Raw genomic sequence first — 14,193 nt, 5'->3', positions numbered from 1 at the left:
TTCATTCCCTGCCCTCTTGGAGCACAGAGATGTGACCTCACCAGCACAGCACACCACAGCGGGACCAACCCCCTGCCCCCGCCCAGCTCCTGTATGGGGACAAAGTGGAGTTTGAGGAGCAAGGTGCTGAACTTGAAGCCAGTTTTAGCTGAGGGTAGAAGAGGAACCTTGCCACAAGGTGGTCACAGAGATGGACCCGGGTTCCTCATGTGGTGGGATGGTGAAAGCCAGGGCAGGAGAGGTTTGGAGTGGATAGACGAAGAAACTATTTCTCCAGTACGCCAGTGAGCAAAGAGAGGTTGTACTAGTTGCATCCTTGGAGGTTTGCAGGATAAAGCCCTGACCACCCCAGTGTGACCTTGCTTTGGGCAGGAAGCCTACAGCCCAGATCACCTCGTGGTGCCCGGGAGGGGACCCACCTTGGCCCATATGGGACAATTTCGCGGGGTGTCTGTGGGCTCCCGGGACCCCACTTCCCCCCTTTCCCCACTCCAGCGCCCAAGCGGCCCCTTCCGGCGATCCCGAGGTTGGGGCCGACAGCTCCCGGTTTCGCGGCGTGGCATGCCGGGGTGGGTGCAGCGGGGGCTCGGCCCGGGGACCTTGCCCGGCCCCGCCCCGGGACCCGCGTCCAGGCGCCGGGACCGCTCCTCCCGCCGCTGGCCCGGGAGAGAGGAAGGAAGGGGGGAGAGAGGGAGGGAGGGAAGAGGGGAGGGAGGGAATCAGGGAGGGAGCGAGGGAGGGAGGATGACAGCACCCTGAAGAAAAGCAGGGGACCCGCTGCTCTCTCTCCTCCCGCACGGCAGGACAGGGAGAGCTCGCCCCGCGGAGCGGTCGCCGCCGGGTAGGTGCAGCGGGGGTCGGGACCGACGGGGCCGGAGCACAGCCGGGAGCCGGGACCGGCGCGACGGGCAGCGGGAGCCCCGGGGCGGGGGAGAGGATGGCGGCGGGGATCGGGTGTTTCCCGGCGCGGCGGGGAGTTGCGGGAAGTTGGGCGTGCGAGGAGGGGCCGCGGCCCCGAGCTCTCCCCCCAGCCCGGGCAGGGGCAGCGGGGAGCCCGGGGCTCGGTGGCCGCGTTCCCTCGCGGGGCGGCCCCGAGCTCCGCCGGCTCCTTTGTGCGTCCTCCGGCCTCGGCCGCTCCTTTGTCTCGGAGAGGGGCCCCCCGCCGCCCGCTCCCGCAGCGGGGCAGCGCCGGCGGTGCCTCCCCTCCTCCTCTGCCTCCCTTCCCTCGGCGGACAGCCGGATCCCAGCGCCCTGTCGCCGAAAGTCCTTCCAGCACATGACTGCTCAGCAGCTCTCCCCGTGCCTTTCTTTCGGGGAAAAAAAAAAAAGAAAGAAAGAAAGAAAGAAAGAAAAAAAATCAATGGAATAGGATCGAGCTCTGCAGCGGTAAGCCGAGCCTCCGTCCGGAGCGGAGCGCGGCTGGGGCGACAGAAGGAGACTTTGGAAAAGGACAGTTTCTCACAACCATCCCGGAGTTGCATCATCCGTCCTGTCAGCCCCTACCAGGGAGCACTGCAAAGTTGTTCTCGCCCTTTCCCCTCCTGTCCCGGGGCCACCGGGGCACGCTTGGCCCTCGGCCGGCTGCCGGCACCCGGGAGCCAGCGACATTTCTGCCGGAGCTGGGACTCTGACACCCTCATGGCCCCAGACGGAACCTGGATGGCACGGGGGTACCTTGGGAGGAAAAGGCCATCCAAGCAGAGTCCCCCTTAGGTGCCTGCCGGGATTTCAGCAGCTGCTCCTGGCCACATTGGGAAGAGCTGCCCACACCCCACTGCCTTTGCACCCTGGTGCCTGAAGGAAAGCATCTCCTTTTCCACAGTCAACGATTTACAACTCTGCACCAGGACAGGGATTTAAGTCTGCAGTTTTCCCGCATCTGCCATGTTGCTTCAGCATACGGCTCGATTTCACACCCCCAGTCTCCCTGTGCTGACTAGAGCACAGGTCGCTGCTCAGGGCCCACATCTCTTGCCACCAGTCCTTTCTGCATCCCTGGAGCGCTACAGATGCGTGTCTCAGGCTGAAAGGGGAGTAGAGGTGGGCACACAGAGCACAGTATCCCTGCTTTTGGGGTGGGTTTGGTGAAGGAGCTTCCAGATGAGCATGGAGCAGAGAGGGGAAGGAGTGTGGGGCAGTGGGAGGGACCACGGGCTCCGCGCCCCAAAGAAAGGGCTCATTGAAGCATTTGCGGTTCCCAGTGTGGCCGGGGTCTGCCGGCACGCACAGCAGCCAGCATTGTGCCACCGGCGCCAGGAAAACAGGGTCGGGCAGTCCTGTCACCTATCTTGGTGGTCTGCTCTGTAGCCCCCCTCACTGCCCAGCAGTTCAGCGCATTCAGTCGCTTACCTTTGCTGCAGGTGGTGCTGCAAACCCCACCCCAGCCCTGCCTGTGGTTTCCATCGAGTTGGTTTCAATGCTGAAGGTGTTTTAGCTGGGTCCTGGTCCAAATCCAACTCCAGAGGCTGGTCCCTGCCTGGCAGATGTACGTGTTTTACCCCAGGCCCAACACTGACGTCTGTGAGTCCCATCAGGTTCACCAGGGGCAGGAGCAGCAGCTCTCCTCTCTACTGGGTCAGGAAAAAAACACCTCTCTTTGGACACCACCATGGTGAGGGAGAGAAAAGACCAGTCTGTCCTGTGTCCTGGCCAAGACCAGTCTGTCCTGTGTCCTGGCCATGAAGCCTGTGCTGGTCCTGTCACCAACATTACAGTGCCCTCACCAGCCCCTACACCCCTTCTGCATAGTGGTTTTCGGGACATGAGGAACAAGGACAACTCATCTGGGTCATCACAGAGAGCAGGTGGGACAGTGAAGAGTGGCCAGGAGACAGCCTCATGCACCTGGAGTTTGAGAGCTCGTGCAATGATAACAAAGTTGTTCCAGCAGTGCCTGTTTGTACCAACACCTACTTCTGCTGCTGCTCCTGAGTGTAACCTCTGAGTCAGAAGGACTTTCCATTCCCAACTTTCTCCTCCAATGGGCAGTTCCCAGGCTTCAATTTGATGAGGCTGATGACTATTCTTGGCAACTTTATAAACACTGTAGGAGGTGACTTTTTTTCCCCTTTGTTTTTTAGCTTGACTAGACATGTTTTTAACCAAAAATACCTGCCTGGAGAGGCTCTTTACTGCGCCGCAGGGCAAACCGAAGCAGTGCTCTGCTTGCGCCATGCCTTGGAGGAGAGCCAGGACCAGGATGAAAATTGCTGGGAGATGAAAGAAAAGTGGGAAGTTCTGGTGGCATGTTTCCCGAGGCCAGCCTCGGGAGGAAGTTGGGAACGGAAATAGTCGAAAGAGTAAATACAGAGAGGTTTTTTTTTTCCCAGGTTGCAGACAAAGAGCGGCATGGAGAGCAGATAAGCCCGTGCTGCTTATCTCTTTGTTGTTCCATCCCTGTGTTTTGCTGGTCCAAGTGTCTGCTGGAAGCCTGATGAAGCTGGACGGAATTACTCAGAGCAGCAGCAGTGCCAGGGGCAGCAAGCTCAGCCACAGGTCACTGTGGGCTTCCATGGAGGGATGCATGGGAGTGGATGGGGGCTGGATGGACAGAAGGATCTCAGGCAGCGAGGGAACTCTTGCACATGGGTACTTCATTGCCTTTCTGTGTCCAGAGCTCAGTTGTTGCCTATTGAGTCACCAGAGGAAAATGTGACTTCATCCAGCCTCACCTCCAGCTGTCTGCCCCTGACAGCCACAGGCATCTTTCGTTCCTGGATCTCGGCTGGTGGGGGTTCAGGGCAGCCAGAGTTGGGGAATGAGAGCCCCAAGGCTTTGTGTGAGACCTTCTCTTTCCCAAAACCGAGCTGAAATCCCCTGCTCTGCTCTTCCAGTCAGGCAGTCCTGTGGAATGCTCTGTAGGAGGGTGACAGGAGCATCCCTTCCCTCCTTCCTCTCACAGGGCCTCTGCTCTCCTCACCCCACCTGCCACCACCAGTGGGAACATCCATCCCATGAACCAACTTGCTCAACCAGCAGACTGGAATGATTTGGTGTCTCCATTACTCTCCAAGTCTTTCCTTCTTGCTGTGGCAGGGTTAAGTTAACTTGCTGGTAGTGGTGGATCCCACCTCGGCAGATTTGCATAGGAATGAAATCCCCAACACCACCCAAAAAAGCTCCTTTTCTGGCTTTAACTCATCTGGGAAATCTATAAATCCTGTTACCATCTCCACAATGGGTATTGCAGCTGTCCCTGCTGAACTGAAAAGCACATCCAGCCTGAGGGATAGGAAATGGCAGGGAGCAGCATCTGAGCTATGGGTGCTGCCATCCGGGGTATCTCAGTTTAGCATTCCTGGAAATTATTCCGCTTTGCTTTGGGACATGGAGAGCAAGAGGATGCCGCCTGCTGTCTCCAGGGATGATGTCCATCTGTCTTGTCTCACAGGTGCATTCCCTAGGAGTGGACACTGGCAGGGAACCCTGGGGTGGCAGCAGCCTCCCAATGGTTCTCCTCATCCATCCCATCCCAGCAGAGCCCTGGAGGGGAATGTGCTGGGGACACAGAGCCCCTCTGTTCCCACTCACAAAGGGATGCTTGTGGCTTGCGCAGTGCCCCAGCCGGGCTGCGCCTCACGGGCCCCAGTGAGGAAGAGCCTGAGGATGCCAAATGGCCCCAGGCAGCTTCACCAGGTCACCCACGTGTCCCCAGCCCCACAGCTCAGCCCTGACGGGGCCCCTTGCGCCTGTCGCTGCCACCCCGCAGAGCTCAGGCACGACATTTGCAGCCGGCTATTTATTTAATGAATTATGTCTGTCCCAGGCCTGTGAATGAGGGTTTTGCCAGCACTGCCGGACATGGTTCTCTGTGTCATCCCTGCGAATAATTCCTGGTCTGTGGCTCATTTGTGGTCAGGCGGCCGGGGGCATTAGAGGGGAAAACGCCGGGCAGTCTTTGTCCAGGGATTTGTCTGAGGAAGTGGTTGATGCCATCCCCTGTGCATCCGTGCTGCGGGCATCAAGGGGACCGTCCCCAGCCTCAGGCGAGGGCAGGGATGCAGATCACCGCCCCTTGGGATGCCGTGATTCCCCCCGGCGCTGAGAGACGCGGCCGCACACCGAGGACTTGGTGTATTTGATTTTTTTTCTCTCTCTCTCTCTCTCGGTTGCTCAAATACTCTGACAAGTCCTGTCATCGAGGGGGCACGACCGAGGAGGGGGGATATGGGGGGTGGCTGGCGAAAGGCACCTGTCTCGGCTGCTGGCCTGTCCCCGAGGAGCGACGTGATGACAAACTAAACTAACAGAGCTGTTAAACACACACACACACACACACACACACACACACACACACACACACGTGTGCCGGGGATCTCCGTGTCGCTTGCTGAAAGGGGGGAGCTGGGGGACCACTGTGGGAGGGCTCTGGGGCTGCCAGGGCTCTCCAGAGTCCCTGCATCCCACTAAATCCTGGTTTCCCGGGCGCGTGGGTGTGGATGTCTCTTTTTAGAAGGTTTTGCAGGAAAGGAGATGGCTGGAAGCCAAAGCCTCGGGAGCTGAGTGGTTTGCTCGAGCTGGGAAATTCCTGGTCCTCACACAGAGAGGACTGGGAACCTGACAGGCTGGGGCGCTACCCTGGCCACGGGGCACATCCCACCTCTCCTGCCCATGCCCCCTCCTTTCCAGCCGGAGGGGCATTCAGCGAGCAGCACTAAAAAATGCACATTTTGGCCGAGCACGACGCGGAAGAGGTTGGGACGTGACGCAATGCCTGGCAGCGCTTCCCCGCTTCACGCTCTGCCGGGGGCTGCAGATACCGAGGCTTGGCCAGGGCATCTCCCCTCCAGCAAACCCCAGGGCCCCCTAAGGATGGGGCTCTGCCTGGCTCCCCTGCTTCACCCCAAAAGCAGGGGTGGGACGGGCTGCCGTGATCGCGCTGGCGGAGCCAAGCCAAGGCTAAATAGACTTTCCCTGAGTCACCGAAAGTCTGGCCAAGAAAGCAGGACGAGCGGACGGCGTCACCCACGCGGTCGGCCGGGCAGGTGGCAGGTGCCAGCAAGGCTAGGGGTGTAAATCTGCACACAGGGAACCTGCCCCAGGGCCCCAAACAGCAGCTGTGGCCCCCAAAATCTCCATCTGCGGCGTGGGTTTGGTGCGACTCAGAGCGACTTCCAGCAACACTCCGATTCAGGCGCTGATGGAAAGACTGGGAGGCGGGTCCTTTCTGCTGGGAGGGGATGCCAAGTCTACTGCTTTTGCATCCCACACCAAGCAGCTGCACCATCATTTGGGGTTTTTTTCTTTTTTGGCAAAAACCTCCCCCGGAGCATTCTACTCCCCGCGGGGGACTGGCAGCAGCAGTGTTTTCCGGCCGACCGTCATCCCTGAAAACTCTCTGGGTTTCATTTTCGAGGCTCAGCAGCTGCTGCTGCCATACCGGGGGAAGGCGGAAGCTGCTCAGCCCCACACTGGGGCCCTACAGCGGAGCCTCCAACCTTCCCCTTTCCAGAGGTTGAGAGCCACAATGCACCAAAGATCCGGATGATCCAGGGGCTCCCCCGCTGGCAGCGGCAGGCTTTTGCCAGCGGGAAGCAGGCAGCTCTCGGGTGGCAGGGAGTGGATTTCAGGGTGGGCAGGGGCGGCTGGTGGACGCGTGGGAAGGGGTCCTGTCGGGCAGATATACTTTGCGAAGGAGGAGGGAGCAGCTGATGGGGCATTCGGGCAGCTGCTCCTCGGAGGGTGGGATGGAGCAGTAGGGACGAGCTCCCCCTTTTTTACTGCTCTTGTCAAGCCTTTCTCAGCCTCTCACCCTGCTCACAGGAAACCATGAAAATGCTGAGCCTTCCTCTCCCCACAGGCAGGGCTGGCAAGGCCCTAGCCCAAGACACCTTCCCAGCGTGCAGGAGGGACCCGTGTGTGCTCCCCATGGAGATCCGATGCGCTTTACCCCAGGATATCTGGGAGCTGCTGCACTGCTTGAAGATAAGGAGCAAGTACGCCGTCCTGCTGGTCTTTGTCATCAGCCTTGTCATCATTGAGAAAGAGAACAACTTCATCTCCAGGTAGGCAGCGGGTAGCTGAGCCAGCCCGTGGTTTTCAGCCCCTCTCCCCCAGTCCTGAGCTCCTGTGCAGCAGGAATCCCCCAAGTCCCCCACAGGGATGCAGGGTGGTCCCGCTGTCCTCCAGGCTGGGCTGGGTCTCCCCACAGGGTGTCAGACAAGCTGAAGCAGTCCCCGCAGGCACTGGCAGAAGCCAACAGCACGGAGGTCAGCGCGGCACCGGCCAAGAACGGCTCGCTGGCCTCACTGCAGGAGCTGGACGCTGCCTTCTCCCAGCTGAGGTCCCACCTGTACAACATCACCCTGCAGCTGGCAGGTGACAGGGACACCGGGCCACGGCGGCACGTCCTGCTGATGGCCACCACCCGCACTGGCTCCTCTTTTGTTGGGGAGTTCTTCAACCAGCAGAGCAGCATCTTCTACCTCTTTGAGCCACTCTGGCATGTCGAGAAGTCAGTGACCTTCCTGCCGGGGGGGGCCAGCGCAGTGGGCTCAGCCTTGGTTTACCGAGATGTCCTCAAGCAGCTCCTCCTCTGCGACCTCTACATCTTAGAGAACTTCATCTCACCAGTGCCTGAGGGCCACCTGACGCCCTTCTTGTTTCGGCGGGGCTCCAGCCACTCGCTGTGCGAGGAGCCCGTCTGCACACCCAGCACCAAGAAGGTCTTTGAGAAATACTACTGCAAGAACCGCCGCTGCGGCCCCCTCAACATCACGCTGGCGGCTGAGGCGTGCCGGCGCAAGCAGCACGTGGCCCTGAAGACAGTGCGCATCCGGCAGCTGGAGTTCCTGCAGCCGCTAGTGGAGGACCCTCGGCTGGACCTGCGCATCATCCAGCTGGTGCGGGACCCCCGCGCCGTCCTGGCCTCACGTATGGTGGCCTTCTCCGGCAAGTATGAGACCTGGAAGAAGTGGGCGTCCGAAGGGGAGGCTCCCCTGCACGAGGAGGAGGTGCAGCGGCTGCGGGGCAACTGCGAGAGCATCCGTGTGTCGGCAGAGCTGGGGCTGCGGCAGCCAGGCTGGCTGCGGGGCCGCTACATGCTGGTGCGCTACGAGGACGTGGCGCGGGCACCGCTGCGGAAGGCGCAGGAGATGTTTCGCTTCGCAGGGCTGCCCCTCACCCCGCAGGTGGAGGAGTGGATCGGCAAAAACACGCAGGCTCCCCACGATGGCAATGACGTCTACTCTACGTGCAAGAACTCATCGGAGCAGTTCGACAAGTGGCGGTTCAGCATGCCCTTCAAGCTGGCACAGGTGGTGCAGGATGCCTGTGCCCCAGCCATGCAGCTCTTCGGCTACAAGCTGGCCAGCAGCCCCACGGCGCTGGCCAACCGCTCCTTCAGCCTGCTGGAGGAGGCACAGCCCTCCTGGGTCACGTAGCGGCACGGGGCAGCGGGGGCGGAAGGAGGGGCTGCGGCCATGCTCCTGGCCGGTCCAGAGACAACCTGCAGGTCCCTGCTCCCAAAAATGCTCCTCACTGCTGCCAGATGGGAGCCCCAGGAGCCGGAGTATGTTGGCAGAGCTGGCACCAGGGTCCTGCAGAGCCTGAATGGCACGAGTTCTCCGCGAATGGGGAAACGGTAAGGGTGAGAGGCGGTGGGGTCGGCAACAGGGCCACCTCCCCAGCTTGAGAGCTGCAGTGAGGAAGAGCAGAGAGGGACAGGACCAAGCACCTCTGCCTTGCCACCCCCCGTGCCAGCTGGGACAGGGCAAGGACAAAATCCCTGTGGTGCCAGCAAGCACCCAGACCTCAGAGACCTTCTTGGTTTAGTGCCTTCATACACCAGCACAAACTGGAAACTGCCCACAGAGCCCTGGACAGCACTTGGGCTACAACAAAATGAGGTGACTATGGTTTGGTGCTCTTCAAACTTGGTTTTGGAGGTTTGGGTTTATTTCCCTTTTTCCTGTGTATTTGAATACCAGGCAAATTTATTTATTTATTATGTGAAAAGGAGGGGGAGGCTGGTCAAGGAGCTGAGCCCAAAAATCAGAGCAGCACAACATACCACAGAGGGAGACCCCCAGAACGGAGGTCTCATTTTGGCTGGAGACCAGCACATGTATGATCTTGGGAGAACCTTTAGGGACTGAGAGGCTGTAACCCCAGCCCCGCGACTGACTGCAAACTTCATCGGTGCTGAAAGACGGTCAGACTTATCTGATTAAAAACAAAACCACCGGCACAGAGTCGAAAGCATCTCTTGTCTCCTTAGTATTGGTAGGCGTCCCCTGCCCGGGGGGAGCCTGAGAAATACCTGCTAACAGCACTGGTGGGTGGCCAAACCTGGCAGACGTCCGGGGAGTTCCAGGGTGTTTGCCTTGTGCAGATGGTGACCCAGTGCCGAGCTGCCCCCTCCAATTCACATTTCATTAATTAAAATGCCTATTTTTAGCCCTCGTTCTTTTTCTCTCCCAGGTATTTTGGGTTACGGCAGCCACCTGAGGGAGAAGTCAAGCACTTTGGTGGAGAGTGGTTGTCTCCACCTCAGGCTTGCCAAGGAGCCCAGAGGGATGCCAGCAGCCGCATGTCCCCTTCTCCCCAACTAGAGCTGTTGGCCAAAAGCAAAAATAAATAAATGAAACGAGGCAGCAGCTGGCCACAGCTGGGCTGCGCTCTGCAGGCCAGGAGGAACGCGCTGGGGGTCCGGCGAAGGGCTGAGCTCACAAGAGCGTTTTTGACGCGAGAGGGAGAACAGAGGCGGCATTGAGGAGCGCGGGGCCGGCCGGCGGGGAGCAGCCACACCGGAGCCCCGGGCCGCCATCCGCCCGCCCGCCCCGGCTGTGGAGGTTTTCCGAGCAGGGCCGGGCGGCATCTGGCTTCGAGGTGTGCTTTCAGGGGGCTCCGTGCCAGCTGGATGAGGAAAGGCCGCAAAAGCAGGGATTTCTTTGGCATATCCTCACGGCTCACAGGCGATGGAGAGCGTCAGCCTCCTCCCCGCCTCTCGCGCAGCTCTCGGCATCACAAGCAGCCCCGGGGCTGCCGAGTGAATCGGGTTTTGTTCGGAGGCTTCCTGCTGGGAAAGCGGCAGGGTCACGGAGGTCAGATGGATTTTCCGCAGCTGCGCGCTGGGAAAAGCCCACAGAGCTCAGCCAGCATAAGGGGGAACGCGGTCACTCAGGTTCCTGGTAAATGCCTCTGGAAAAGCACCGTTATGTTGGCTTTTGCAGAGAAAATAATTTTAGGGTAATTGTGAAGCAGCATGAGGGGTGAGTAGCTACTGAGCTGCCACAGCCGAAGAAGGGACACTGGAGAGTGCCCAGGGTCCCCCTCCCATCCCAGCGTGGGTAGAGGCGCTTCGGGGCTTGGAAAGCCGGGTTCAGGGGACAAGGACAGGCAAATCCAGGAACACGCACAACAAGCGGCGAGGGGAGCGGGAGCTGGGCTGAGCCGAGACCAGCCGGGACGGCCACGGCCACCCGTTCCCACCTGCGCTGCCTCCGCCCTGGCTGGCTCCAGCCTGCCAGTGCTCGCCAAGCATAAGCATTTGTTCCTGGACACCCTCCAGCTTCCCGTCAAAAACGTACCAGGACAGAGAGAAAACATGCCCCCGACCCATGCAGGTTTCCGCGGGGCTAATTGCTGCCATTAAACCCACGGAGTCCCGCGCGGTGCCAGGGGCGTCGGGAAGCCACAGGGGACACGGCTCCTTCCGAGGCTGGAGCAGCTGAATTCCCCCTGACCTGGCTGCGGGGAGGTTTGTCCCCCCACAAGAGGGGCCTCCTTCTCACTCTGCTTGGCAGCTGCCAGGCCTTGTCCAGCCCTTTCCCTAGAGGACGAAAGGCACGGATTTGGGAGGAAAAGCATGGATTGGGAAAGTCATAGCGAGACAGTGCTTTAGAGTAAGGACATACCTCCATCGAGATGGACCACGCAGGAAGCCCGCAACAGGAGCTGCAATGGATGCAGCCTCACCCTTTCTCACAGACACCAATGCCAAAAAAACAAAACCCAAAAAATTCAATCCTCTTTTCAAAAGATCTAAGCTTTCTGAAATAAAGCAGTACTAAAGCTTGGTTTAAAATACAGAAATAAAAGAAGCCCAGCCTGTAGCTGTACTGCCTCCAGGCTCACCTCCCAGCCTGCTGGGGCTGTGCTTTGGAGGAATTTGGTAACATTGTGGTGATGCTAATTGTCACCTGAGAGACCTTTTCTACAAGCAGCCCAGTGCAGTGATGAGACGTGTCCCATGGCACAAGGCCACCAGCCAAAACTGCTTCTCTTTCAGGTCATTGAAGATGATGCAAGATGATGGGCACCAGTGAGAGTTTTAACAAATGATCCCCTCTAAATGGTATCTTTCTGGGAAACAATTCCCTCCCACCAGTCTAATCCGGAGTTGACTTTGGACAGCAGGTACATCCTGCTGTTTCTCTGCCTCCCTCTTGGAGCACTCAGGGCTGCCTGGGGCCATGCTGGCATGGCTGGGCTTGCTGTGGAGAGGCAGTTCTTGCTTGAGGTAGAAGCTGCTGGTGCCAAGTAGTAAAGTGGTGAAGACAGGCAAGTCTCTGAAATGCCACCTTAGATGCATGCAGTTTAACACCCAGGTAGCCCTGCTGGGCCATGAAGCCAAGCCGCCAGGCTGGTCCACAGAAATCCATACAGAGGCCTTTTTCCAGCCTGGCATGAGGTTTCTCCCAAACAGCAGAAGTGGTGGCTGCTCTGCTGGCTGTCCTGACCCTCCATACCCTTCTCCTCACTTGATCCAGTTCCATTTAATGGGATCGGATGAGCTAATCCCCTATGTCTCCTCACAGCCCTATCAAGGGCTGGAGGGAAGGAAATCCACCATGCCAGCAATTGCCTGCCCTCACCCAGCCCCACTGGCTTCTGCTGAAGGCCGGATCAACCCTTGCCTTTTCTCCATCATGGGGCTTGGTGTGGTTCTTTCAGGGAGCTGGTCCATGGCTACAGCTGCACCATCCAAACATCCAAACACCGGGTCAGTGGGGAGACCCATGGGCCAGTGAGGGACCCACGAGGGCTACAGCACATGTGGACATTACAGCATTAAATGACAACCTTGTTTTCTGTTGTGTTTTTCTAAGAGACTGCATGCCTGACCAGACTGCATTTCTTGGTCTGCATCCCATATTTATCCTGTAATTACACCTTCAGACAAAGGCTGCCTGTCTGTGAGGCCCCCTTTTTTTTTTCATGACACAGTTTTATTCTATGCTCTGCTTTCACTGTAATGAAATTTGGGGGGCAAGGGGAAAAAAAAATCCCCACATTAGGAGTGAAAGCTGTTCTTTCTCAAAAACTGCCTGAAGAGCAAAGGAGCTTGCTCAAGCCCTCTCCCTTTTCCCAAAGAATCCCCAGCCACTGACATCCTTTATGCTTCTCTACCTCCCCACAAGGATTAATGCCACAAACCACGTTATCCCATAGAAGAAAGTTGCCACCACACTGTCAATCTCTGGACTCTGCTGCTGCAGGAGCCAGAGAATTTCCAGAGATCCTTTATAGCCAGGCAGCTGGCATGAATAAAGCTGATAAAGCTTCTCATTGGCACCTGCCTGGATCACAGCACAATAAAGGATGAATGCCCACAAAATGGCCTTCCTAAAAAATTCCCAATGTCTGCTATGTGCTTAGCTCTGGAGGGGCAGGAAAGATCTACATGGCACAAAACCCAAAGGCAGTTGCAGGAGCTGTCTGAGCTGGGGTTTCCTCCAAGGGGAAGGACAGACCTGCTCAGTTCCTGCTCACCTCATGCCAGGAGCTGACATGACCCCAATTTCCCCAAAACCTGCCTTGGGATGAACCCAAATTTGTTGGTGATGAGGTGAAGCCTTGTCACCACAGCACGCTGAGCCTGGAAAACTCATTCTGCTGTGGTTGTGCAGAAAAAGAAGAGCTGAGTAGCATCTGGGCACGGAGCACACTGTGATCCCAGGAAAAAGGAGAACAGCATTATGGCACAGCCCTGGGGTGGACTGGAGGGAGATCCCAGCTCTGCACGGCTCTTCTTAAAGATGCAAAGATCACCTTAATTGCAGAGACCATTGCATTTCACCCTTGGGATCTTTACACCCTTTTCTGGCTGCCCATAATAAACGTGAATAGGCCAGCCTGACCAAAATAGGGTGATTTCCGTGCTGTCATCCATGGGAAGCAGCTTGTTTCCTCAAGCCACTGAAAAACTGGAATTGAAAAATGAGGTTTGTCGGGGAGAGAATAAAAAGAAGTAGGATTGATTTCTTGTTGATTTCTGCTAGAAGTAGATTTTTATGTATAAGGTATAAAATACCCAGTGTTGATGTTTAAAAGCAGCCAGGAACTGTCTGAATTGGTTTCCGGGTGATTCTTTGCCCTGAACTGACAGGATTCCACCTTGGCTGAGGCATGTGGGGGCACCCAGCTCACCCAGACAAAATGAGCAGCTGTGGGGCAAGGATGGGCCAGGCAGTTTGTCTAGAGCAATCCCTCATCCCTGGGAGACTCAAAATCCCCTTTCCCTGAAGCAAAGCCTCCAGGGGCACAGCTAGAGAGCTTCAGCCACACTGGTGTCACTGGGGTTGTCACAGGATGATGTGCAGGACATGTCTGTGAGCAGAGGGAATGTGGTGTGTGAGGCTGTTGATACAGGAGAGGATTTGGGGTTTTGCAGAGATGGCTGTGAGCCAGCAGCTCAGGCTTGGCAGGAAAGGATGGGGCCTTCAGCCTGGCCCAGGTGGGAGAACGCCTCTCTAGAGAAAGGTGAAGGGAGGAATGCTAACCCTCTTCCACCCTGTCTGGGCTATTGCAAAGTTAGGGGGGGCCAAACTGCCCTGATGATCAGGGAGGGCAGGACAAAGATGCAGAGGCTTACAGGGGCTCAAGCCAGTGCAGAGCAGAGACTCTTGTGGCATTCTAAAATCTCCCCACGCAGCACTGTTGTATCCATCCATTGATTAATCATCCTCACAGGGATGTCTCATAGCTCTGGATGATGTTGGATTACACCTGATGAGGAGAGGACTCACAGAGAGGTACATATACCCATGCTGCCTGTCTCAAAGTGGCAAACTGGGGCAAGAACATCTCACAGAGCCCCTTCCCTACACCTCCTCCTTCCCACTGCACCCCAATGCCTACAGGGAGCATTTGGTCCATGGGGCAGCTGTGAGGAAAAGTTCAGGGAGCCTGGAACAGGGCAGGGCATGCAAATCACTGCCCCGGGCTTGCCCACCTGCCTCTGCCCCACCA

At 57.8% G+C, this 14,193-nt stretch overlaps 1 protein-coding gene across 3 annotated transcripts; it reads left to right on the top strand.

Annotated features, from left to right (window-relative positions):
- Positions 1-738: 738 nt before the first annotated feature.
- On the top strand, positions 739-9,402 carry CHST3 (carbohydrate sulfotransferase 3). 3 transcript variants are annotated; one of them, XM_066324371.1, is made up of 4 exons: positions 739-841; positions 3,330-3,495; positions 6,800-7,004; positions 7,151-9,402. In XM_066324371.1, exons 3-4 carry the CDS (start codon positions 6,868-6,870, stop codon positions 8,379-8,381), a joined length of 1,368 nt encoding a protein of 455 aa, XP_066180468.1. In that variant the 5' UTR covers positions 739-841; positions 3,330-3,495; positions 6,800-6,867; the 3' UTR covers positions 8,382-9,402. The 3 variants fall into 3 exon arrangements, with proteins under 3 accessions (XP_066180468.1, XP_066180469.1, XP_066180467.1); XM_066324372.1 differs by lacking the exon at positions 3,330-3,495 and having other exon boundaries at positions 763-841; XM_066324370.1 differs by lacking the exons at positions 739-841; positions 3,330-3,495 and having other exon boundaries at positions 6,736-7,004.
- Positions 9,403-14,193: the final 4,791 nt, after the last annotated feature.

Source organism: Sylvia atricapilla, chromosome 8 (assembly GCF_009819655.1).
Source record: "Sylvia atricapilla isolate bSylAtr1 chromosome 8, bSylAtr1.pri, whole genome shotgun sequence".
In the NCBI taxonomy this organism is placed as follows: Eukaryota; Metazoa; Chordata; class Aves; order Passeriformes; family Sylviidae; genus Sylvia; species Sylvia atricapilla.
Note: the sequence above shows the minus strand (reverse complement) of the source record. Positions and strands in the feature narration are given on the sequence as shown.